The 26114-nt window shown below is 38.5% G+C and overlaps 2 protein-coding genes across 2 annotated transcripts; one reads left to right on the top strand and one right to left on the bottom strand.

Moving 5' to 3' along the window:
* On the top strand, positions 1-20872 carry TRAPPC3L (trafficking protein particle complex subunit 3L). Its single transcript, XM_053459903.1, has 6 exons — positions 1-160; positions 5211-5258; positions 7423-7520; positions 8064-8163; positions 19945-20130; positions 20653-20872. The coding sequence occupies exons 1-6, from the start codon at positions 119-121 to the stop codon at positions 20770-20772; spliced, it is 594 nt and encodes a 197-aa protein (XP_053315878.1). The 5' UTR covers positions 1-118; the 3' UTR covers positions 20773-20872.
* CALHM5 (calcium homeostasis modulator family member 5) lies at positions 11641-14386 on the bottom strand. The gene is made up of 2 exons (XM_053461009.1): positions 13847-14386; positions 11641-12033 (listed from the first exon to the last, which is right to left on the bottom strand). Exons 1-2 carry the CDS (start codon positions 14384-14386, stop codon positions 11641-11643), a joined length of 933 nt encoding a protein of 310 aa, XP_053316984.1.
* Positions 20873-26114: the final 5242 nt, after the last annotated feature.

Genomic DNA, 26114 nt, shown 5'->3' on the forward strand with positions numbered 1-26114 from the left:
CAGAAAACACAAGAGCTATGGAGTGAGAAACGTTCTGCAAGGTGAACGGACACATTTTACAGGAAAATAAATAACAAATCGCCATTTTCCCCATTTTCATACATAGACATCAGGAAGGATGTCAAGGTCATCAAACAGGAAACAAGAAATCTACAAAATAGTAAGATCTTTTTGGATTTTGTTTACAGAACTTGTGTTCCATTATTTCTTTACCTTAACTTCTAATGGTCTGATGATTCTATCCTTTCCTTCATCCTTTATTCCTTTTTTTCATTGTTCCATTATTTTGTTTGCGCTGTGCACAAAACATTGTTGCAGTAAGCATGCACACAGAAAGTGTGTTATGTATGATGATGCTATAGCAATATCTTAATATAATGCTTCTGCTCCTTGATGTTTGGTCCATCATATTACATTGCATTGCATCTGTACAGCAATAGCAAAGTCCATAGTGTTATTACAATTGTGAAGAGTGACATTTAACAATAATATCAAAATTGATAGTATAAAAAAATGACAATAACCTTAAAGTATGTAAATACATAGAAGAAGAGGGCCCTGGTTATAATCCAATAGGAGGTTGATGGGGAATGAGACAGAAGATCAGGGACCAAGCTGATTTGATTTTAGTAGCAAAGGTCATGTGGAGAAGTCAGTGGCGTGGAGATCTCAAAACTGGGGCGAACAGATGGTCTGTCTCAGGATGCAGTTTGTCCGTAATAAGGGATTGATCGTTTGGTTTTCTGAACAGGTAGGTTTGTAGTAAGCATTTAAGGTAAGAATAAGTAGGGGAAAGTCTGACAGAACAATGTAAGGAACACCACAGAATGGATACAATGTGGTTAAAATTCTGGAGACTCTAGCGAGAAGTAATAACAGTTAAAGAGAGATACAGGTCATGGGCAGGGAGAAGAGGATGGTTAGAAGAGTATTTGAGGATAAAGAGCAGAGGAGGTCATAGTGTTGCTAAGGACTCTGTAGGTAAAAGTCAGGGGTATAAATTGAATTCTTGACAGTATTGGAAGCCAGGAGTAGAGGGCAAATTTGAGCGACAGAACCACTTTGCAGGGTACGAAGTACCTGACACTGCCTTCAACTATTTTAGAGAGCACCCAAGAATTAGCCTTGGCTATAATCCAGCAACAGATTTATTGCCTTTGAGCGGAATAACATTGCAGAATGATGCATGTTTATGTTATTTCTGTGATCTTTCAGCTAACTCTAATTTCAGGTTACATTTTGTTTCTTTAAGATTACTGATAAGCTTTGACTCTATAGAAATTTGCAGGTGAATAAACCAGGATACATGACTCACAAGATACTAAAGTACTGTTATTATAGATAATGGTTAACCTCCATTATTAATGAAGTGGCAGACCTCAGTACATTTCTATTTAGAGATGAGTCCACAAGAACACTGCATTTTCACACTAAACCCTATTGATCGAAACTTCTACTAACATTGGTGCAGTGACCACCAGACAGCTACAGTATCATAGGCTGTTTTAAAAGCATTTGTTTATGCTCGTCATATGTATGAAAACTAGCAGAAAGACTGTAAGCTTTTGTGCTGAAGCCTCTTTAAATTCAGCTTCTTTACAAAAGATTGGATTAGAAAGAGCTAGGTGAAGCAGTATACTAATTTAGGGGATCCTGGCACTAATGTATTTCTACATTGGATGTCTATATGTTTGTATAAATTATGCTTTTTTCTGGTCCTGACTTCCTTTGATGAGATTGCCATCTTTTAATGGAAGTTGCGATCATGGGTATCCACAGGAGCGTTTTGGGGATTATAAATATATTATAACGATGTATTAAAATAATAGCCCTGTCCAAGGCATGAGGCATATGCAGACTAGCGTGCCTCCATTAAAGCCACCATTAAACTTATAAAACGTACCCCAATACTTTGTAACTTCTGGGAGTCTATTTTGAGATGTAGGGCACCTTGCCATGGAGCAAACTAAGGTTTCACATTGTTTACAGTGCTAGTAATGATTTTTCTTTGAATTCCTTAGTAAGAGACAGGTCCGGGATATGTTTTCAGTATGAATAAAAAAGTTTGACCTAATTTTATCTTCCTTTTCAGTACTACATTGAAAAAAAGAGATGATATACATGACAATCCTTCTGTAAAAATGCTGACATCCAAGACTATTATTTGTGAATTGCAGTTTAAAGTGACTTTGACATAACCAACCTTATATTTGGGTGTGTAGCTATAATGCTTCCAATAAAGTAGTGTTTAGGAGTGTACATTTAGTTATTAAAACAATAAAACAGATCAAAAGCTGTTTTTCTTATGTGACATTTCTAGGGTTGATTTTTTTAATACCTGGTGATTTTATCACCAAATTAAACTGTCTAAAAAAACATGATCCAACTGCTCCTATGAAAAAATTAGGGATCTGTGTCATATTAACCTACTTGTGTTTCACAAGGACTCAGGTCTGTCTTTCCCCTTTTCCTACTTTGATGTCCCCCTTTTTTAGGAGCTCAGAATGTTTGCTAGGAATGTGTAGATCAAGGTGTTCCATAACCCTAACAGTCACAATATTAAGTATATTAAATTAATAAAACATTATTATGCTATACATTAGTTACCGTATTTCCCCAAATATAAGATGCTCCCATGTATAAGACACACCTTAATTTTGGGGGCCGGAATAAAAAATATATATTACATTTACACCCCCACCTTACCTGAACTGCAGCTCTTCTGCTGCCGCTCGCAGACTTCCGTGGGGGCCGCTGTTTCCCTCTGCGCTGCTCAATGAGCGGAGTCATGTGATGCGATGTGCATTCACGTGACTCCACTGGGTTCCTGTGTCGCCTCGACGGATCAAGAGACGCAGCTGAGCAACACAGGTAAGCAGCAGGTCCCCTTTCCTGTCCCCTTTCCAGTAAAAACAAATAATAAAAAAATCTACCACCACTGAATAAGACGCACCAAATTTGTAGACCCCAATTTTTTCTAAAAAAGTGCGTCTCATACATGGGGAAATACGGTAAAATGTTCAACTCTGCAGTACCTGTGTTACTTTTAGGCACCTGACATCTCATTAAACTGGTGATTTTTTTTATAACCACAGAAGACCTATTCTAGATTCATGAATACTAAAATCTATCCACCGAATACTTTACACTGTTTATCTTGGTGACTGTGTATTCCTGTATTTTTGCTACAAGGTGAAATAAATGAATCTCCTACGATACCTACCCATTGGCCATTTATCAGGTCCTAATTGTGTTTACTGCATTTTATACATTAACATGTTCCAGGGAAAGAATATTTTAAAATCAGTGACACCCCTAGACCAAATATATCTAAAATCTTGTTCGGAAACATTTATAGAACATGTTTAGAACCTGGTGCACATGTCATTTGTCAATGGCATTGCACAAGGGCACAATTAACTGTAGGCCACCAACATGTAACTAATTTGGATTTTACTAAGTGATGAGCTGAAATGGACCATCATTACCCATTAAAATTGCTGCATCATATACAAATCCTTTTAGTTTTATGTTGATAAATATTGATGTTTACTTTCAGAAATGCTTTTAAATTACTTTTTGATGCCCCAAGATAGCATCATTAAATGTCCAAATGCTTTATGGGAGACACTAAATAAATTGGAATTTTCCAACCCTAACATTATAAATGTTGTCTTCCAGATGCCTTACTAGATCATTGTAACAACCTAGTACAAAATGTTGAATGGAATAATTGGTAACCATTTATTTTGCTAGAATTTTGTGACTATATGATTACAAATAGAGGTTGTAGAGGAATCATGGCTAAGTTGTCAGTTTTTAGACCGTCTTTGACCTTTTTTCATCCAATTTTGTGATAACCTAACTCTATAGATAGATGATTTTTGCAGGGAGAAGCAGCTTTGTCTTTTATATGACAGCAGACAGACAGATAGCCTTGGTACATTCAAAGGGATAGTTTACTGTACCTAACAGTGTTACAAAAGAAGAATGCATATTAAAATACTTTATGAAAAAGACCAGAGGTAGAAGCTGCAGCACTCTGCCTCCTTCTTGGTCCGGTGATTCTCACCATTGATAAGCTGCTTGAAGCAGCCAATCAGTGGCAGAAAAAAACACTCCCATTAAAATAACAAATCACAGAATCACGACGTACCCCAAGTCAGCACTGGAGCTGGCTGGCAGTAGGTATATCACGTGCCAAGAGAATACATGTCTTGCATGGAAAATAGCTGGGGGTGTGCAAATGCATATCAGGGGATTTATTCATTAAAGCGCTCATGATGGTTTAGTTATCCCTTTAAATGGAATGCAAGAAGATGACAGCATCCTCTCTTTTAGCAGAAAGGTATACTGATGCAACATTCATGATGGATTGTAAAAGGGAGACCAGCTAAAACAGACAAAACAAGAAATGATGAGGGCATAAACAAGAGCCTTGCTTGCATCTTGTATTGGGAAGGGGCAATGTTTTTAAGAGATAGCAGTTTTTTTTAAACAGAATCCTGAAGAGTTTGAAGAAGAAGAGAGTGGTCCACAATATCAAATGAAGCAGAAAAGTTAGAGCGGTCTCAGTAGAATGTTGAGAGTGGAATCCAGATGGAAGGTGGTCAAATAAATAGTTGGAATCAAGGAACTCGATGTCTAACAAGAGCTGGCAGTGTCACCTTCCAACAACAGTGTCTTAGATATCCCAAGGTTGTTTTGCAGCCATGGCTAAAAGTTTTCTCAAGGAATCATTCCATACAGCACTTCTCTGGTTTGTAAATGAGGTGTCACTTACTTCTTCATCTGCGTTGAGCCATTCAGTACTGGGGTCGCTCTTTTCTGTTGCTTTGAACGATAGGATGACACACATCAAATGATTTTCGGCATCCAATATATGCACAATATTATATCAAGGGTATTTTTAGCTCTGAGTGCTTATTGTTTGCAGAGTTGTTCTGTGTATGATAGCTCTCCAGGGGAGCTACCAAGGTTGCTACATAGGTAATCACATTTTCAGGGCTTTCAATTGGTTACACATATAAGATTGTCTAATGCTTGCATCTAGTCCCTGAGTAAAGATATATAATCATAAAGTAATAGTGTATAAAATAGTTGTTTCCATGTAATAAAGCATTAGGTGATGATTGCCATTTTTTTTAGATTTTTAAGTCAGCATATTGTTTATATGAGACTTAATTATGTTATTAATATCTGCGTTTCAGGATTGGAATTTACCAGCTGTTTCATCATCTGCTGCTGCGCATCACATTGTAAGTGCTATACTTATACATTTAGCATTATATAGAGGCCTAGGCAGTCTCCGTTGCAAGAATAACATATCTAATATGAATGTAGGAATACAAAATGGTTGATAGTAGAATGTATTTGTAGATTTTTCTGTGTCTTGCTGAAAATAACTAAACATGCATATGTCTAAACAAGCATTAGTTCAACCAAGGAGTTGTGAAGCAGAGCTTGTATTAGTTTCTATATATACTACCATTCAAAAGTTTCGGGTCACTTAGCTGCTTAACTCAAGAGTCCGTCTTTGAAATCAGATCTTTTATAATATAAATAATGGTACTAGACAGGGTTGTCTGTTGGCACCAATGTTACTTGTTTTGTCTATTGAACTGCGATTCCTTTTAGGAAGTCACCTAATGTAAAAGGGATCACAGCTGGGAATCAGTTGTTTAAAGTCACACTATGCGCTGATTACATTCTGCTCACTCTGACATACCCACTATCTTCAGTCCTTAAGTTTTGGCTATTATTACACCCCATTTTTGTAAATATTTCATTATATCATTTCTTGTGACAACACTGAAGAAATGGCACTCTGCTACAATGTAAAGTAGTGAGTGTACAGCCTGTATAACAGTATACAGCCAAACAATGTAAATCTCTTTACAATATTTCAATGTCAGAATTGACAGGAAATTAATTTAATTATTTTACTCTTCTGTAGGGCTGCAACTAACGATTATTTTAATAATCGATTAATCGGCCGATTATTTTTTCGATTAATCGATTAATCGGATAAAAAAAAACAATATGCAAATTTTTCGTTTATTTAAAAGAATTTAATGAACTGGATGTTAAAAAACAACTTAAAATTTACATTAACATTCTTATTTTGTTATGATGTAATAAAAAACAATATTTTCAAAGTACAAGAACCCAAACACAATATTTATGAAACAAAATAACCCCAAACATTCTGAAAAGAGGTGGACTATTACTGTTCAAGAAACTTTGCCCCAGCACTTTGCACTTTGCACCCAGCACTTTGCACCCAGCACTTTGCACCCAGCCCTGGCACTTTGCACCCAGCACTTTGCACCCAGCACTTTGCCCCAGCCCTGGCACTTTGCATCCAGCACTTTGCACCCAGCATTCAGCACTTTGCACCAGCACTTTGTACCCAGCCCTGGCACTTTGCACCCAGCACTTTGCACCCAGCCCTGGCACTTTGCACCCAGCACTGGCACTTTGCACTTTGCACTGTGCCCCTGCACCCAGTCTCTAACTCTGCCCTGCACCCAGCCCTGCCCCCACATTCTGCCCTGCCCCCACACTCACACTCTGCCCTGCACCCACTCTGCCCTGCACCCACACTCACACCCTGCCCTGCATCCCCACCCCCACTCTGCCCTGCACCCAGTCTCCCACTCTGCTCTGCACCCACACTCACACCCTGCATCCCCACCCCCACTCTGCCCTGCACCCAGTCTCCTGCCCTGCACCCCCCACCCCCACTCTGCCCTGCACCCCCACCCCCACTCTGCCCTGCACCCACACTCACGAACCGCTCTGTGCGAATGGAGCCACTCGCACAGAGCGAACCGCTCTGTGCGAATGGAGCCACTCGCACAGAGCGAACCGCTCTGTGCGAATGGAGCCACTCGCACAGAGCGAACCGCTCTGTGCGAATGGAGCCACTCGCACAGAGCGAACCGCTCTGTGCGAATGGAGCCACTCGCACAGAGCGAACCGCTCTGTGCGAATGGAGCCACTCGCACAGAGCGAACCGCTCTGTGCGAATGGAGCCACTCGCACAGAGCGAACCGCTCTGTGCGAGTGGCTCCATTCGCACAGAGCGATTCGCTCTGTGCGAGTGGCTCTGTGCGATCCGTGCACATAGACAGAAGAATACTTACCTCCGGAACGCGTCACATCCGTCACGTAGCTTGAAGAAGGCGGAGACTGCAGAGCGTGTAGCAGAAGCGGGGAACGCTCGCGGAGGTAAGTAAAAGGAGCCGAGTGCTCCAACAACGAATTGATCACTCGATTAATCGATAACGGAAATCGTTATCGATGATTTCCGTTATCGATTATTATCGATTTTATCGATTCGTTGTTTCAGCTCTACTCTTCTGTTATTTTTATATTACAAAATACATTAATTTCATGGCCATATCTTTTATGTTCTAGAACAGAGATCTCTTTGCACTCACTTATGGGGTATTAGTGGCTCAGCTGTGCAAGGATTTTCCAAGTGATGAAGATGTGAATAAGTGCCTGGATACAATGTAAGTATCTTTCTATTTCTCTATCTAATATTTATTTATTATAGTGCCGTTAGAGTTTTCAGAAAAGATGTGGCTTCACTTAACTGAGTTCATTATGAATTATGAAGGGCAGTCCCTAGCAAAAAAGTGCAACTAATGCGTTGTCCAGTTGGCAAGGTCATTTTCGAGAATCATTCTATATTATAAATGGAAAATCACTATACTAAGGACTGAGCTGGTCCTTTATAAAGCATAGCTAAATCAGTGAAGAGTGACAAGAGAAGGTCACGTTAAATTTTCCATAAAATAGTAATATTTGGTAATTGAAATTTTCAACTCAGCTTCCATGAGGTTAACTTTTTTTTTTTTTTTTTAACAAACTGTAAGTAGTTTTACATAAAGGGTGAAAAACCTTGTTTACAACCTTTGTGCACCTGAAACCTGATATCAGGTCAATGGATAGATGGTAGAAGATATTTTTAAACTATTATGTGTATTCACTTATATGAAGTGATTGGTACGTTATATAGTTTCCATAATATTTTTCTTTTGCCTTTTTCGCAGGGGTTACAACATTGGAATAAGGCTTGTGGAAGACTTTTTGGCTAATTCTGGTATTAAAAAGTGTCGAAGCTATGGTGAGACAGTGGACATAATAGCAAAGGTATATAAATGTTGCTTTGATTTTTGTTTTGCATAAAATTAGGTATTTAAACATTTGTGCAATTAGGGGTTACTGAAGGGAGCTTACCTATGGCCATTAGTTCTTGCCATCTACTTGCTAACATTTATTTTGTTGGCCTGAGTACAGGGCCCTGGTGCTTAAATTGCCCCGGGGCCCCACAACTTGTCTGTGCCTTCTTTGGCCCTTGCCCCCCCCCTTCCAACATACACTCTGGCAAACATATGTAAACACACTTACACAAATTACACACACTTAATCATACTCGCTAACACACACGCACACATTCATTCTAACACACACTCCCTTTCACCCACTTACAGATACATTCTCACACACCTACACATACATTCTCACACACACCTAGACATCCATGCTGACACACACACACACACAATTACACATTCATGCTCACACACACAATTATACATCCATGCTTACACACACACACAAGTACACATCCATGATCACACACACATACAATTACACATACATGCGCACACACACACACAATTACACATCAATGGTCACACACACAAGTACAAATCCATGCTCACATACCCACACAATTACACATCCATGCAAACACACACAATTACACATCCATGCAAACACACACACACAATTACACATCCATGCTATTGGTGGTTGTGCCCATTCAGTAGGGAGGAGTAGGCAACTACAGACCACTGATCTTACATCTGTAGTGGAGAAGTTAATGGAAACTATGTTAAAGGATAGGACTGTTGAACATCTAAAGTCAACATGGGTTTACCTCAGGAAAATCATGTCAAACTAATCGTATTGATGTTTTTGATTGGGTGACTAAAATAATTGATCAAGGTGGTGCCGTAGACATTGCACATATAGATTTCAAAAAATAAAAAATATAATTACTTTAAACAGGATGGGTACAATGTGATTGGTGCCTTTTCAGGTGGAACCTATGTACTGCTGATGCCACTATTTCTCCCAATTCTCATTATCGCCTCCTTCTCTCTATCTCTTCCATTTATCTTGTGTCCACATTATCTCTTCCCTATATCTTTTGCTCAATTGTTTCTCTCTCTTCTTTCTCATCTGTCTCTTCCATTTCTCCCAGTCTCTTACCTTTCTTATGTCCTGTGGTTGAAGTAGGAGGTCTGTTCCTACAGACATCTGTTTCAGTGCTCCATCAGGGACCATATAAAGTTTGAGTTTTGTAGAGCAGGGCAGAATGGGCAGACTAGATGGGCTGAATGGGTCTTTTCTGCTGTCAAAATGTATGTTTCTATGTTTCCCCCATGAGTAAATTTATTTATATCAAAGCAGTCGTGTTTTGTACACAGCAAACAGAAGCTGATAATTAAATCTGTCACTAATCATGAGAAAGATCTTAATCTCTCTGATGCCATGGCATCTGCAAAAGTGTTTAGATTTATTAAGAAGTCATGAAACACTGATATGAACATCACATAAGTAAAGATTGCACAATTACGAAAGTCTCATTGGATAACATTAAAAATAATATTAATTAAACAGATACTTGCTAATTGGTACCAATCAATACACTGTCTGTGATTTTGAACATGTTGGCTTAGTGCTGGTATTCTCATTTTATTGACGCTTACATCTGTCATGGTGACTGCTTGATATATTGCACGTCACAAAATAGTTTGAACCCCAGAGTTATTTTTATAATTAAAGGTTGAAGCTGAAGGGTTCAAGAGAGTGAGGACTGGGTATTACTCCTCCTTGATACTGTCAATGATGGAATACTCTCTGAGCAAGCAGAGGATCAGTCTGCCATTTGAACCTTCACATAGCTCATCAGCAGGGTCCGGTTTATATCTTTCTACTCACAAATGTGCAAGGAGGTCCACGTCTTTACAGTTAGGATGAATCCTAAGCATACAAATTGATTTGAGAACAACTCAACCCAAAACAGACAGCGACTTAATAGCCTGCCCTACAGTACCTAAGACACCGGCAAGACAGGATGCACTATAGAGCAGGCCATTAAGCTAAAAAACATATCTTATGTTCTTGGTTCCCTTGTGCAGAGGACATTTGCCTTGTTTCTGGCTTCTGGACTGCTGTTGTGAGCAGGATCAGACTGATATGATAATGGACATTTTCATCTGTAATGGCACAAGCTAAAACCTGAGACACTCATAAGCGAGGGTGCACTGTGGGGCAGACTCTTAGGTTACTGTCTGTTATTGGGTTTGGGAGTTGTTTTCATGCCTTGTGTATGTAATATTGTACGTTCTAGTTAAGAAAATAAACATTATAAATTGTATTATTTCCTTTGATGGTTTAATTACATAAAAATCAACACAGGACACTTTTATAAATTTATGTAGCAAAAATCTATCTGCTTTTGTGTCACTTGACACTTTATTTTTAAGAATATTTTGGTTACCATTTGGCATGAAAGTGTCAAACCTTAAGACTAATAATTAAGACCAATAATTCAGGATGTATTGTCACCACAAGCTTATCACATCATTTATGAACCAAAGACTAATGATAGGAGAAAAAGTAGGAGAAATCAGGTATGAAAAAATGAACAGTTTCATTAAAAACCAATTAGATAAATCCTGGATACTGGATACTACTTGTTGTAGCTACTATCTTTAGGCTGGTACAAAAAGTAGAACCCATCACCCGATGTCTTGATCTTGTACATGACTTATGTCCTGGTGGCAGACAAACTTTGCGCATATGCTGATGAGTAGTCTTCTTTTTAATGTCACATTTGGCTCCACTGTGTCTAGCACATTTCCAAAGTAACCAACAATTTCCTTTTAATTACATAAGATAATATAAGGTACATACTTAAAGCATTACAACATTGCTTTTTAAAAAGATGCTTTAGAAATATTGCAGATGCTGCATTTGTTGGTAGTATTAGAATAACAAACTAGTTGCTTTCAGAGCAATAGGCAAATTAAGATACTAGCAAATAATACAAATTTGCTGGATCATGTATATGTATATTAAAAGCACATTGTCAATAATATCACAAACTCATGGATGGACTCAAGAAGCGATGAAACATTCTATGCGCAGCTACTTGTTCATAAAACCCGTAAGAATTGTGAGTTTTTTTGTCTGTAATATTTATAACAATGTATGTTGGACTAGATAGGACTAGATGGCAAGCTTGCGAACAGGATCCCCAACCCCTGTTGTATCCATATGTGCAAATGTATATATGTTATGTATTTGTTAACCACTCCATCTTTATATTGTACAGTGCTGCGTAATATCCTAGTGCTTAATAAATAAAGGATAATAATAATAAAAAAGTTGGAAAAGTTATCAGAGGGGAGATAAAAGCACTGAATTCTCCGGTACGTATGCTGTCAAGCTTTTCACAGTCTACCACATATTGTTGCTTGTTGAAACTTGTTCAGCTGTATAATACTAGTTCCTCATCGCTTTGCTTCTTGGATATTAAACATGGAAAAATACTTACACTATACTTTGCTCTCCATCTACAAATTCCATAAATTCTTCTTTTTTGGTACCATCTGTATTTTCACAATTTTCTACAAACCTATGAAGTGTGCTGTAGTACTGGCGGTTTGAGTTGATAGGGCACAAAGCGGAAATTTCCTCCCAAGACTTATTGTCCGGCATGTCAAAGTCATCTGGTTTCTTGTTCTCAAAGAAGCTCCTCAGGTTTCTCTCTGCAAGTTTGGTGGCATATTCTTGTACCAACTGATCAAATTTATCTCTTTCTTTTTCAATGTAAATTCTCCAAAAAGTCATTTGTTGGGAACTGACTTTAGATCGGCAACTGACATAACAGGTGCTTAAAAGGCAAATTACAGATGATGCTACGATCAGCCACCAGCCTAAAACCTGTAATATACAACAAAAAAGCATTAACAAATTATTTGAAGTCATCAGTAGTAGGGTTCCAAAGTTTTAGGGACGCTAAAATTGGTTTGGAATACAAAAGCATACGTGTAAACATTTAATCCATTCGTACTAGTACTAGTGCTTTGTAAACTTTTTTTGTCCATCTGGGGGTCTCTGAAACCTTTAAGTTATTTTTTGGCTGAGAAGAGTGTTTAGTGAATGTGTACATGTTTGTGTGGACGTGTTTGTATAAGAAAGAAAGTAAAATGAAAGAAAGTAAAATAAGCCTAAGTGAGAAACTGAGTCAATCGTTGAAGTTAATATATTTCATTGTGCTAAAGATGTAAAGTCACATAAACTAGACTTTGGATGTCTCTTCTTCAGATAGGATGCAAGAAATAAACAGAGAGGAAAGTCTACAAATTGTAATATGTGTTCAAAATTTAAGGTGTTTATTTTTCTGTTTTACTATTCCAAATGTGAGAGTAGTTGAGTAATTCCTTGTGGTCTGTATAGTGGTATACCAAATCTGGGTCTTAGAAAGCTTATAACATTATAGGACATACTATTTATACTCCATCAGTAGTTGTGTAGATCTAGGTGAACCATAAACAAGTATTGATTATAGAATACAAACCTCAAGGCTGTTCTTAAGAGGATAACTGTATCAGGAGGAGAGGTAATGCCTCATTTAGCTCATTATATTAATGTACATCTTTCATAATCAATGATTACGCAAATAAACGGTTGGAGAGGTCAGTGAAATATAATCCCAATAAAACTGACAGAGTACTTTATAACGCCTTATAAAGTAAAAAGTGGGAAAACCCTATGCCCTAGTGGTTACTGTGTGGTACTACAGGAATATGTATACCAATTGTTTTTTGGGGTTAATTTGAAGCTTGAAAGCTCTGTGATTTAAAGGATTCCGAACAAAAGGATGTCTCTAATGCCAACATTCAAATAAATTAAACAATGTCTTCATGTTGTTGGGAAGCTTTCTGTCTACCAACAAAGTAAAATTCAGTATGAGAGAAGCTAAGAAACTGTGAATAAGGCAAATACACAGAAAGTAAGTCATGGGTACATACACTTGGGATCTGTGATGTATAGATTTGTGGAGCTCCCCCTTTAGATTAAAAAAGGGAATTTCAATGCAGTCTTTAGAATGATAAAATCATTCACACGGTCACAATCCACTGCTGCAATATGCACTGTATGAAATAAAGAATACTAGCAACAATAACATTTGGCTTACGTCAAACCATGATCTCAGATGGAAATGGATATGTGTATGCTTGAAAAATTAGAGTAGCAACAACTCTCCAGTGACTAAGCCACAATTCATTTGATAAATTGGTTTCACTGATTTGACCCTTAATAATGTGTACTTAAATCATTCCGAAGAGATTTTTCATCTCACTACTCACCATTTAGTAAATAACCTCCACTTACTCTGTAGAATAAGAAGTAAATGGTTTGGGGTAGAGGCTTAAAATCCTCCATAAAGCGTGTCTAATAGATTTGCAAAACACTTTTAAGTTACAAAGCTTTTATAAATGAAATATTTGTCATATGTTTGGCTTTGATCTTTCAAAGTATTTTGGAGTTAAAGGCAACTAGAAAACCAAACATTGAACTTTTATCCATGTTAATCCTACTTGTCAAGATCAAGGCTAGGGGAGGTTAGAAAAGAAAAAAGTATATATTTATAGCTGGGTTTAAAGCCGTATTGTATTTAATGTCAAGATATATAGGTATATATAAACAAAAAACGAAGAGTTGCAATGGATCCAGCAGCCTAATTTCATACCTGAGACTGAGCTTGCAGAAGCAGAACAACTTCTACCGCTTCTGTTGATGGCATTGCCGTTTTGTTGCAGGGGGCCTTCCACAATTGATTACTGCATTGCTGTGACTTGTTTTGGCACACATATTGCACGTGTTGAGGATTTTGCCAGCCACTCATTGCACAAGCATAAAATGATCCATTTAGCAAAGCTATTGAGATCCACATGACCGGTACTACAAAAGCATTCATTGTAATCTGTAAAAATATCTGAAAGCATTGACAAGGATTCCACTGGGGGAGAATCTTCTTTGGGTTCAGACAGCAGCCAGTAAATAACTTCCATGTCCTGCTGTCAAGGAAATAGCCTAAAACAAGTAGTATGACTGCAGGGGCAAAAAGGAAAACAAGTCCATAGGTGAGGTTCTGGTGGCTGCATGGGCACTGGAAGGCAATAAGAGAAAATATCTGTTGGCTTCCCACAGTAATCAGTGCCAGAAAGCCATAGCCGATAGCTGATCTCCTGTCGACACAGAACTTCACAAACTTCTGTATGACATCCATGCTTGAAATGGGAAGCAACACATCACAAGTCTGTGTTCTAGTTTACGAATTTAAACCTGTGTGGCATCTCAGATGGGAAGAATAAAACCAGTTTGTCAGGTTTATATGATTCAGCTTTTTATGTTGTCACTTTCCAGTAAAAGCTTAAAAGACCCCATGAAAACATTTTGTAATTTGTTTTGTGTTACACGCCATCAGCTCTTGTTAAAAGGGAAGCTTGGGGGAAACACATAATCACGGTGAGATTACTTGCTTAATTATGGAATTCTCGGGATGATATGATAGTAAGTTAATAGTAGGAAAAAGTCATAAAAGTAATGGTTTTAATTAGGACCTTTCAATATGTATTTAGTATAAAATATTTTAGTGTATTTTTTTTCAGATCATTATTGCGTTTTGTTTGTGTATCTTGTTAAATACCCACAGTTTGTTATGTTGATGTAAAGGAATGTAACCCTATCATGTTTTTATTGGTTTCTTCTGTGCAATATAAAAAACCCAAAAGATTTTGATCATAAAAGTGATCTGTGAGTTGTCTAAATCCCACATTATACCAAGGGTTTCTTCCATAAGTTAGGTGCCATATAATAAACCTGATTCATGTTCAGTAACTTCCGCCAAGAATAATATCCTATATACATAGTTTTAAAATTTTACTAGGGAGCACAATGCTCTATCGCATACTAAAGTATCTGTTAGGGACAGGTATTTTCTTATTTATATTTCTAGTGGGAGGAGTGCAAGGGACGTGGGCACCTTTTTAAAACTTATTTGATGGGAGATCCCTTTAGGGTACCTCAGGGATCCTTCTTGTAACTATATGTTACCCCTTATAACATCATGGTGACATTAATTTTCATTTACGTACATTTATGTTTTTAGAACACAGTTAAAATGGTAAAACTCCTAAGAAAATATATTATTACCTGTATAAAACGTAACTTTTATTAAATATCAAAAATAAAAATAGGAGAGTCTTTATGATGTAAAGTATATATCAAACATTTTAGTTGTAGTAGCAAAAAGCCATAGCAGTCTCTGCATAAATGCAATAAAGTTACCCAGAAGCCTTAATGCCGTGTTTTAATATATAGGATTAACCATTTATCCTGACTGGGTAGTCTCCATTCATAAAACAATGAAGTAGTCTCTTAATGGATGTTTCATTACCATAAGTACCTGCAATTGAATACTGCAAAAAGTGGGGGTAAAATGTATATAAAATTCTGACTGTTCTTGTCACGTACATCAGGATCCCTAATCCCCAACCATACAAATTGTAAAAAAAGCGGCACATAAATGGTATGTATGCATTTCAGCATTCAACTGTTTCAATCAAAGAAATCAGCGTACACTGCGTGAGATTGTTGCTTTTGTAAGGTCCCTCCAGGAATTAATTCAATATATCAGAACTACTTTTAACCCTTCAGTTAAATGTCATAACAATTGTAATATTTTTTCATTAAGTAGATTGATCACTATAAATGGAAACAGAGCTACGTCTGAATACATTGTTGCCAAGACTGAATCTGGTTACAGATGCTAACATTGTAGACGTGGTCAAGACATCTTGTTTGAAAACGAGCATCAGAATGGGGAATAAAGGGAATTTAAATGACGGTGATCGTGGCATGGTTGTTGGTGCCAGACGGGCTGGTCTGAGTATTTCAGAAATTGCCAATCAACTGGGATTTTCACATCCGTTGTGTGGACCGAAATGCCTTGTTGATGTCAGAGGTCAGAGGAGAATGGGCAGACTGGTTCAAGATGACAGAAAGGCAACAGTGACTAAAAGAACCACTCGTTACAACCAAGGTATGCAGAATACCATCTCTGAACGCACAACATGTCAGACCTATAGCAGCAGAAGACCACCCTGGAGGCCACTCTTGTCAGCTAAGAAAAGGAAACTGATGCTACAATTCGCACATGCTCGCCAAAATTGTACAATGGAAGACTGGAAGAATGTTGCCTGGTCTTATGGGTCTCGCTTTCAGCTATGACATTCAGATGGCAGGGTCAGACTTTGGCATAAACAACATGAAAGCATGGATCCATCCTGCCTTGTATCAACTATTCAGGTTGTTGGTGGTGTAATGGTGTGGGGGACATTTCCGTGGCACACTCTGGGCCCCTTAGTACCAATTGTTGCTGACCATGTCCTTCCTTTTATGACCACCGTGTACCCATTTTCTGATGGCTACTTCCAGCAGGATAATGCACAAAGCTCACATCATCTCTAACTGGTTTCTTGAAAGTATGCCACGAAAAATGAAGGCAGTTCTGAAGGCAAAAGGGGGTCCAACCCGGTACTAGCAAGGTGTACCTAATAGAGAAGCCAGTGAGTGTGTGTAGTGCTGTAAAAAGTATTTGCCCCTTCTGGATTTCATGTATTTTTGCAAATGTGTCACACTTGTTTCAGATCATTAAACTAATTAAAATATTAGACAAAAGAGTAAGCACAAAATGCAGTTTTTACAAAGCTAACTGGGACTCCAGCAAACCACGGTGAGAACCATTATTTACAAATGGTGACAATTTTGAATAGTGGTGGACCTTCCCAGTAGTGGTTGGCCTACCAAAGTTCCTCCAAGAGTGCGTATGATGGTTTGGGGCTGCTTTGCTGCTTCATGACATGGGTGTCTTGCCTTAATTCATGTAACCATGAATTCTTCTCTCTACCAGAAAATCCTGAAGGAGAAGGGCTGGCAATCAGTTCATGACCTAAAGCTCAAGGACAGTTGGATTGTGAAGCAGGACAATGAAGCACAAGCAAATCTACCTCTGAATAGCTTAAAATAAACAAAATGAAGGTTCTGGATTGGCATAGTCAGAATCCTGACTTAAATCTCATTGAGATGCTGTGATATGACCCTAAAAAGGCAGTTCATGCTAGAAAAACATCCAATGTGGCTGAATTACCATAAAATAACTCTCCCAAGAAGAGTGGGTCAACATTCCTCGACAGAGGTTTAACACTCATTGCCAGTTGTCTCCAAGGTTTGGTTGCAGTTGTTGCAACCAAGGATGCACAAACCATTATTTGGATTAGGGGGGCATACATACTGACACACAAACTCACTCAAACACCCCCTCACTCTACTATTGAACACTTACATGCACACATTCTTTCTCCCTCTCCCAGATGCCATTAACCCTAGGTTCACCCCTAACCCTTTAACACCATACACTGATATACAAACTCAATTAACTCAATTACAAACATAATTTGCTGACACATTCACACACATGCTAACACCCAATAATAACATTCATATCCTCTAGATATTTGAGCAGGGCCCTCCTGACCTGTTGTTTCTGCAAGTCAAATTGTTGTGTTATATACTATTAGTTTTATTAGTTATATCCTCCTACACACACGCAGTAACATACAAAAAAACATACTAACAAGCACTAACATACTTACACACAGATTCAGTAACATACTTACATACACATCCAGTAACATTCCTACACACATACACACACAGTATCATACTTACACACACTAACAGACTTAAGCTCATATACTAAAACACACACATACATGAACATCAATTCAAAAAATATTATAAGTTGAAATACAACCTAAGGAAGGATGGGTGTCCAATCTTCAACTAAGCGACTTTTGTAAACCTGGTAAATCACCTTGCCTAGCTTTTTCTTCTGTAGAATGTGAAAAAGAGGGAAAACACAAAACAGTGTTGCCAGTAAGCTAAAGTTTGTCCAATAGTACAGTCACAAATTAGCTTATGGACAATACAATGGACATTCTAGCATAGTATTTAAAAATATAAAACCCTATAGCTAAAACTACACAAAAGCATTTATCTACAGATGGAAATTGCATAGAGATAATGATGATTAAAATGTAATTTAACACGGTAATTTATTGAACACCTGTCACCAATTATGGATGTTTGATGCTTAAGTGTCTCTACGGTAAGGTAAGGCATATTTTATTGCTGTGACAAATGTTTTTGGTTTTGAAGCATCGTGGCTGACGTGGTTCTCAAATACGACCAATAATTTTATAAAAGTGTTACATCTATAATGTAAAAAGGCTATATTACCATTAAAAGGGGAAACACACCTCTAATAATATAGCATAATGTTAACAAGTTCTTCCTAATTGCCTTTCTTTCCAAGTTCTCTAACTACTGCCCTTGTTAGCTCAGAGCTATTACTTTTATACATCTATCCTGATTTTGAGGTCAGTCATAGTGGCTCCAGCTTCACCTCTTGCCCATACTTGCTTTAGAGCTAGGCCATATTTGTAGGATATATATATATATATATATATATATATATATATATATATATGTATATATATATATATATGTATATATATATAAGGATATGATAGCATTATATAAATATTCGTTATATAAATATAATAATTCAGGGCCAATACAAACCATTGTGTGGAAATCTATTCATAAACAGGTCTATGCATAGGACACGTGGTCATGCATTTAGACTGGCAGATTGGGAGATTTAGTCTAAGGCAGAGGAAAGGGTTTTTTACAGTAAGGACAATAAGGATGTGGAATTCTCTGCCTGCAGAGGTAGTTTTATCGGAGTCTGTACAGACGTTTAAACAGCCACTGGATGGATACTTGAAAAATCATAATATTCGGGGATATAATCTTTAATTATGGGGAAACAGTTTATTGATCCAAGGAGAAATCTGATTGCCATTTTGGGATCAAGAAGGATTTTTTTTCCCTGGTTAGTGCAAAATTGGAAAGAGCCAAACTGGGGGTTTTTTGCCTTCTTTTGTATCAACAGCAACAAATTAACAGTTATAGGAAAGGCTGAACTTGATGGACGCATGTCTTTTTTCAGCCTATATAACTATGGAACTATATATATATATATATATATATATATATATATATATATATATATATATATATATATATATATATATAAAATCAAGGAAACGGGTTATGAAGGACTATCCCTCAAGTGATTTTTGCATGCTTTGACCTAAATGAATGCAAATAGGGTTTTCAGAATGTTCAACTTAAAAGAGTTTATTTTTTCAACCTCAAAATGTAAGTGTATAAAGCTTACTTATTTGTTTTTCCAACTCATTTCATCATGTATTGGGGAAAATACATCTAACCTGCTTCTGTTTAATGTTTGAAGAATATTTGGTAAAGATGATGTGTTTATTGGCTAACTGGCATATAATGGATTGCAAGCTTTTGAAGGCTGTTCCCGATTACCTTAAAAGAGTGCAGTAAGAAAGAGACAAACTGGTAATAGCGCTATTGAAAATAGTGTGCTAAGAGACTGGAATTAAATTTTTATAAAATGCAGTTTTAATATCATATTAAAGTAAAACAATATATACAAAAAAAATGTGTATTAGCATCCAGAATAAAAAAAAAAGAAGTGAATGAAAAAAACACTTATTTTGCATCAAGATTTTGTGATTCTATATATATTTTGTGATTTTGGATTCTATATAACAGAAATGGGCTGTAAGTCTGGGCAAAAATTGCAATGACAAGTGCCTGTCATCTAACCTCTGGCATGTTTGACCATAGGTAGCTTTTAAGATGTACCTTGGAATCACTCCGACAACAATTGGTGTGAATAATGGAGGCAATGGCTTTTCCCTCGTTCTGGATAAAAATCCACTTGTTGATTTTGTTGAAGAGCTCCCACCTGGACGATCTTCACTGTCCTACTGTAACCTGCTATCAGGAGTCATCAGGGGTGCACTGGAAATGGTATTGTATACTTGTTTAAAATGGCACCTCCAATTTTCCTAATGAGAAATATTACCAAGATATATATATATATATATATCTATATATATATATATAGAGAGAGAGAGAGATGATTGTGTTTTTGCAATTTATGACCTCACAGTGTGGTTGTCAGGGGAGTCTTGTGCTTCTTTGACATGTGATGCACTGGTGATCGATTAGGTGGGCTTTTTCCCCCCCTTTTTTAACATGGAGAGCATCTCTTTGAATTAAAGGGGTGTTTACAGACTCAGGCATCCCTATAAATAAGAATGTATATCAACGTACACTGAATATATTATTCCCAAGCAAAAAATACAATACAATTCTGATAGTGGCACTGACTTTACATATCATTAAGTTTTCAGATGACCGATGTTGCTGTATGTTAAGCAGAATAGGAAAAGGGAGATGTTCAAGTAGAGTTCACTACAAATTATTCGTAGAAAGTGTCCCTCAGCGTGTTGCATCTCAAGAAGCAATAATCATATTTTATTCCTGCAGGTACATTTGCCTGCCGATGTCACTTTTATTCAAGATATCCTTAAAGGAGATGATGTTACCGAAATAGGAATTACATTTCTCAAGAAGCTTGATGATAAAAAGTCCAAGCGAAACAAATAATGTCCATGCAAGATAATCATTTGTCTGTCTGTATAATGTTACATATGTATATTGAAATAACAATACTGATAATAAAACAGCAAAATCTATTTAAATGTTATTATTATTGTCATCTTTTATTTATAGAGCACAACTGACGCATCGCTTTTTACAGTATATTCATACAAAGGGTTTGACTGAGAGGCTAAGACACAACGATACATTAGATAAAGACAGCCTAGCTAGCGAGCTTACAAACAATCCCAACAAAAAGCTCTATCACTGTGTTTCATTCAAAGTTTAGAATTGTATAGATTACTCGTATTTCTTATTCTATCCAGCATGCTGATCCAGCTGCATGGTGGGAGCTTGTGATTTATTTGTTTCCTTCATAATACCCGTTTACTGCTCAATAACTTTAAAACCAGGCATTATATCATGACCATTAGCAATTGCTAATACATCTTTGATAAATGTGTCACTTGTTTTATCTGCAATTTCTGAGAAATCTAGCATAAGAAGGTCTGAAATAAAAAATAATATTACACTATATATTATGATGAAGCACATTTTTGGATTACGCCATTGGTTTCATAGGATCTGGTCTTAAGCTTTGAATTCTGAGCAACACATGATCCACCTCATGAAAAAATGTTGGCAGTATCCCTGTGCTATAACACAAATCTTAATCGAAATATTCTCCATCAATATTCATATTATTATATAAATAGAATAGTCTATTTATACCCCACCGAACGCCACTAGAGCCAGAGCACTCAACACAACCTACCACCTAGAGCTACCCCCCAACACCACCAACAGCCCTGTATTAGAAGACCTGCCAGAGCAAACCATGCACCTATCTGGCTTGTGAGAGGGCCCCCATACCAGGGAAGGACCCCCACCTGACCGCCTTCCAACCCGACTGCCAGACCCACCCCGGGACTACTGACCCTAGACCCAAGAAGACTGGTGACTGGACTGAGTAGAACGCCCACCATCTCTATCACTCCCAGCAACCGAAGATACCCAGGAGGAGACCCCACGACCCCCCCACCATATACACGAGACTGAGCTCCTGGACCCTCTTCCACAAGACACTCCCCTAACACCAGGAGGGAAAGGCCACCCCAACACCCCCCCAGGGGATCCAACAGACCCTGGCTCCTCCTCCACAATACTATCTGCCTCCCCACCCCCCAAACTATCCCCAGAACCCCTGATGAAGACCCCTGAACATCAGGGTTCCAACCTGTACTCCCGCTGCTCCATCCACTTTCCTGGGCCACTCCCATGTACTTGGCACCCGGCCGTCCTGCCGACTCCTCTTCCGTCCCCGGGTGCTTCCATCCAGCCTGGACCTGGATGGCGCGAACCTGGTCCCCATGGCCGTTCCACATTCAAATTAAAAAATAACAGTACATTTTATTTGGACAAAGTAGAAAAAACAGGATCCAAAAAGTATATTTATTTAAATAAATATATATTTAAATATTGTTCTATGTTGGCCTGAAAAGTGTATCTAATTTAACTAAAGACTTTATTTATGATGTGGATGCAAATGTTTTATTAGTCCTTCTGACCTGGTGCATCCAGCGCTACGGAATTTGATGTCGCTATATAAAACAATAAATAATAAAAATTACTGTATATATTTGGTATTTTTTCACCTTCCTAAATCACTAGACTCCTGTTTACAACATTTATCGTATCAACATTCACCAACAGATGTCACCACAATTCCACTGCTGGGATCATTCTCTGCGTTAAAGAGCTTGTATCATAAGCAATTTATGCTTATCATGAAGCAAACACTTGAGTAGTACAGTAAAGGAAAAATATTTGATCCCCTTCTGATTTTGAGAGACAGAACAACAAAAAATCCAGAATAATGCATTTCAAGTATTTGATCCCCTATCAATCAGCAAGGTGTCTTTTATATAGGTAACAAGCTGAGAGCTTTAAGGGAGAGCTCCTAATCCCTGCTTGTTACCTGTATAAAAAACACCTATCCACACAAGCAATCAATCAGATTCCAAACTCTCCACCAAACTATTATTTTGGTACAGGTTGATCTAAGTTTCATCTGTCCAAAGAATGCTGGTCCAGACCTAGACTGGGTTTTTTGTCACAGTCTCATCTGGCCTTTCTATTCTTGAGGCTTATGAATGGTTTGCACCTTGTAATGATATCTTCTGGTCAGTGTTCTTTACTTAGCTGGATGTTGTGAAGGGATGCAAATGCAAATAACACACTGCGAATCCACCCCAGACCTTTTACCTGCTTAATTGAGGAAGAAATAACAAAGGAATATCCCACACCTATCCATAAAAAAGCTTTTAAGTTTATTGTCCAGGTACTTTTGTTCCCTTGAAAAAGAGGGGGCTACATACTAAAGAGCTGCAATTCCTTTAACAATGCAAGTGAAGAAAGAAGATAGCAGATTGTAGATAGAAGCAAGAAGATGAAGATGCAAAACTGGTTGTCAGAAGCGAAAGGTTGGCAGAGAAGGTAGAATAAGAGTGTGATAGAGTAAGTGAGAATGTGAGTGAATCTGGGCACTGGGCAACACATTTTGTTCCCGAATTAAAAATGTCCCTGAATTTTCAGCTGAAAATGTTAGGCAATTAGTAGGGGAGCCAACAAGGAAGGAGACTGTGTATTTAGAAATGTATTAAAAAAATTAAATCTAAATTTAGTTTTTAGAAATGGTGCATTTATTTCAGATGTCACTGTAAGGGAATGTTTGGCCTTCAGCAGGGCTGGCCTTTGGGGTGTGCGAGCTGTGCACAGGGCACCATGCGGCCGTCCCATCACCAAGGCCAGGGCCGGGAAGGAGAGGGGCGCCGAGTGGTCGCACATAAAAAGGTTTTCAGAAACAGCTCGACCCCCTTTGTCTCTTCTGCTCCCTACCGCTGCACTAACTGCGGTGGTGGGAGCATGCGGCCTTGATCGCAGTGCGGTGCTTCATGATGAGCACCAGACGCTCAGCGGTGAAGCTGTGTGGGCCGTGGCAGGGCAGCGAGAGGGAGTAGATAGTAGGAAGGAGGAAGAGTGGGTAGATAGTGAAAAGGGGGAAGAGATCGTGAGAAAGGGGGTAGTAAGAATCTTGAAATAAATAAAGAGTGAGAATGAGTAAGATAATTAATTAATGTGTGGATTAATTGTGTGAATGAGTGAGAGAATTAATGAATTGGTGCTACGAAATTAATAAATGGATTGGGAGATACTAGTTATGAAGAGAGACTAAAAAAGTTAAAATTATATACGCTAGAAAAACGGCATCTGAGAGGGGATATGATAACATTATATAAATATATGCAGGGCCAATATAAAGAGCTCTTCAGTGACCTGTTCATTAACAGAAATATACAAAGAACAAGAGGTCACCCTCTGAGACTGGAAGAGCGCAGGTTCTCCTTTACAGTGAGGACAATAAAGGTATGGAATTCACTTCCAAGGGAGGTGGTGTTACCCAATACATTAGATACCTTCAAAAGGGGCATCGATATTTTCTTAGAAAGGCATGACATACAGGGATATAAATAGAATAGCATTAATATTTTAGAGCTTCTTGATCCTAGGAGAAATTTGATTGCCTCTTGGAGTCAAGAAGGATTTTTTTTCCCCTGATGGCAGAATTCAAAGTAGCTTAATTAGGGTTTTTTTGCCTTCTTTTGGATCAAGAATAGGAAGGTTAGGTAAAAGGGTTGAACTTGATGGACTTAGGTCTTTTTTCAACCTTATGAACTATGTAACTATGTGTGTGGATGAATTGTATGAATGAGTGAGATAATAAATGAATTAATGTCTGTATGAACTGTGTGAATGAGTGAGATAATGAATGAATTAATGTATGGATGAATAGCGTGAATGAGTGAGAGTATAAATTCATGTGTGGATAAATTGTGTGAATGAGTGAGAGAATTAATGAATTAATGTGTGGATGAATTGTGTGAATTAATGTAGGGCTGCAACAACTAATCGATAAAATCGATAATGAAAATCGTTGACTATTTTCATTATCGATTAGTCTAATCAATTTTTATCGATTATAAAAAGAGGTTTTTTTTCCAGAGCAAATGCTCTGAAAAACTCCTCTCCTTATATAATCCGACCTGAAACAGAGATCGGATTATAACACTAGAATCCAGATCCCCCGCAACGCTGCAGGGGACCTGGATTCCCCTCACTGTCAGCTGGTGGGTGTCCGTGCGATGCGCACAGACAACTTCCACCTCTCCTCTCCACTTCCGCTGGGGCTTCTACGATGCAGCGCCAGCATCAGATGATGTAGAAGCCCCAGCGGAAGTGAAGGGGAGTAACGGAGGCTGTCTGTGCACATCGTGCAGACCCCCACCGGCTGACAGAGAATCGAGGTCTCCTGCAGAGGATCATCCTCTCTGTCAGCCGGTGGGTGTCTGCGCGATGCGCACAGACAGCCTCTGTAACTCCCCTTCACTTCCGCTGGGGCTTCTATGAGGTGGTTCAGAGGTTCACAAAACACCAGGGAGTCGGGAGAGAGGAAGAGTGGTGTATGGGAGGGGGGAGAGAGGCAGAGTGGTGTATGGGAGGGGGGTGGAGGCAGAGTGGTGTATCGGAGGGGGGTGGAGGCAGAGTGGTGTATGGGAGGGGGAGGAGGCAGAGTGGTGTATGGGAGGGGGAGGAGGCAGAATGGTGTATGGGAGGGGGAGGAGGCAGAATGGTGTATGGGAGGGGGAGGAGGCAGAGTGGTGTTTGGGTGAGTTATAGTGGTGTATGGGGGGTATAATGAATTTCAGGGTAGCAGAGTGGTGTATGGGTGTGTAATGAATTTCAGGGAGGCAGAGTGGCATATCTGGGGGAGTTAGAGTGGTGTATAGGGGGAGGTAGAGTGGTGTATTGGGGGTATAATGGATTTCAGAGTGGCATATCTGAGGAGGCAGAGTGGTGAATCAGGGAGTATAATGAACTTCAGGGTGGTGCAGGGCATTTATGGGGGCAGAGTGGCATATCAGGGTGCACAGTGGCATATAGGGGGTATAAGGCATATTGATATTAGGCATATCAGGGAGGCATGACATATCTGGGGGTATAAGGTATATCAGGGGGCTCAGTTGCATATCACTGGCATATAAGGAGTATAAGGCATATCAGGAGCACAGTGGCATATCAGGGGGCACAGTGGAATCTCTGGCATATATGAGGTATAAGGCATATCTGGGGGCAGAGTGGCAAGCTCGGTGTCAGATGTGCATAACTGGGGGCAGTTTGGTAAATAAAAAATATAAACAAGGCTTTTTTCTCATAGTTTTGATTAAATATGAAAAATAGTTAACATATGAATTAATATTTACTAAACTTTGGATTAAAACCTAGTTTGA

Source organism: Spea bombifrons, chromosome 3, assembly GCF_027358695.1.
Source record: "Spea bombifrons isolate aSpeBom1 chromosome 3, aSpeBom1.2.pri, whole genome shotgun sequence".
NCBI classification, from domain to species: domain Eukaryota; kingdom Metazoa; phylum Chordata; class Amphibia; order Anura; family Pelobatidae; genus Spea; species Spea bombifrons.

Coding starts and splice junctions, on each gene's coding strand:
- TRAPPC3L (XM_053459903.1), top strand. CDS start 119: ATGTCAAGGTCATCAAACAGGAAACAAGAAATCTACAAAATA. Junction 8,164..19,944: donor CAGTGGACATAATAGCAAAG/GTATATAAATGT, acceptor GTTTGACCATAG/GTAGCTTTTAAGATGTACCT. Junction 20,131..20,652: donor TCAGGGGTGCACTGGAAATG/GTATTGTATACT, acceptor TTATTCCTGCAG/GTACATTTGCCTGCCGATGT.
- CALHM5 (XM_053461009.1), bottom strand. CDS start 14,386: ATGGATGTCATACAGAAGTTTGTGAAGTTCTGTGTCGACAGGAGATCA. Junction 12,034..13,846: donor TTCTGCAAGCTCAGTCTCAG/GTATGAAATTAG, acceptor TGTATATTACAG/GTTTTAGGCTGGTGGCTGAT.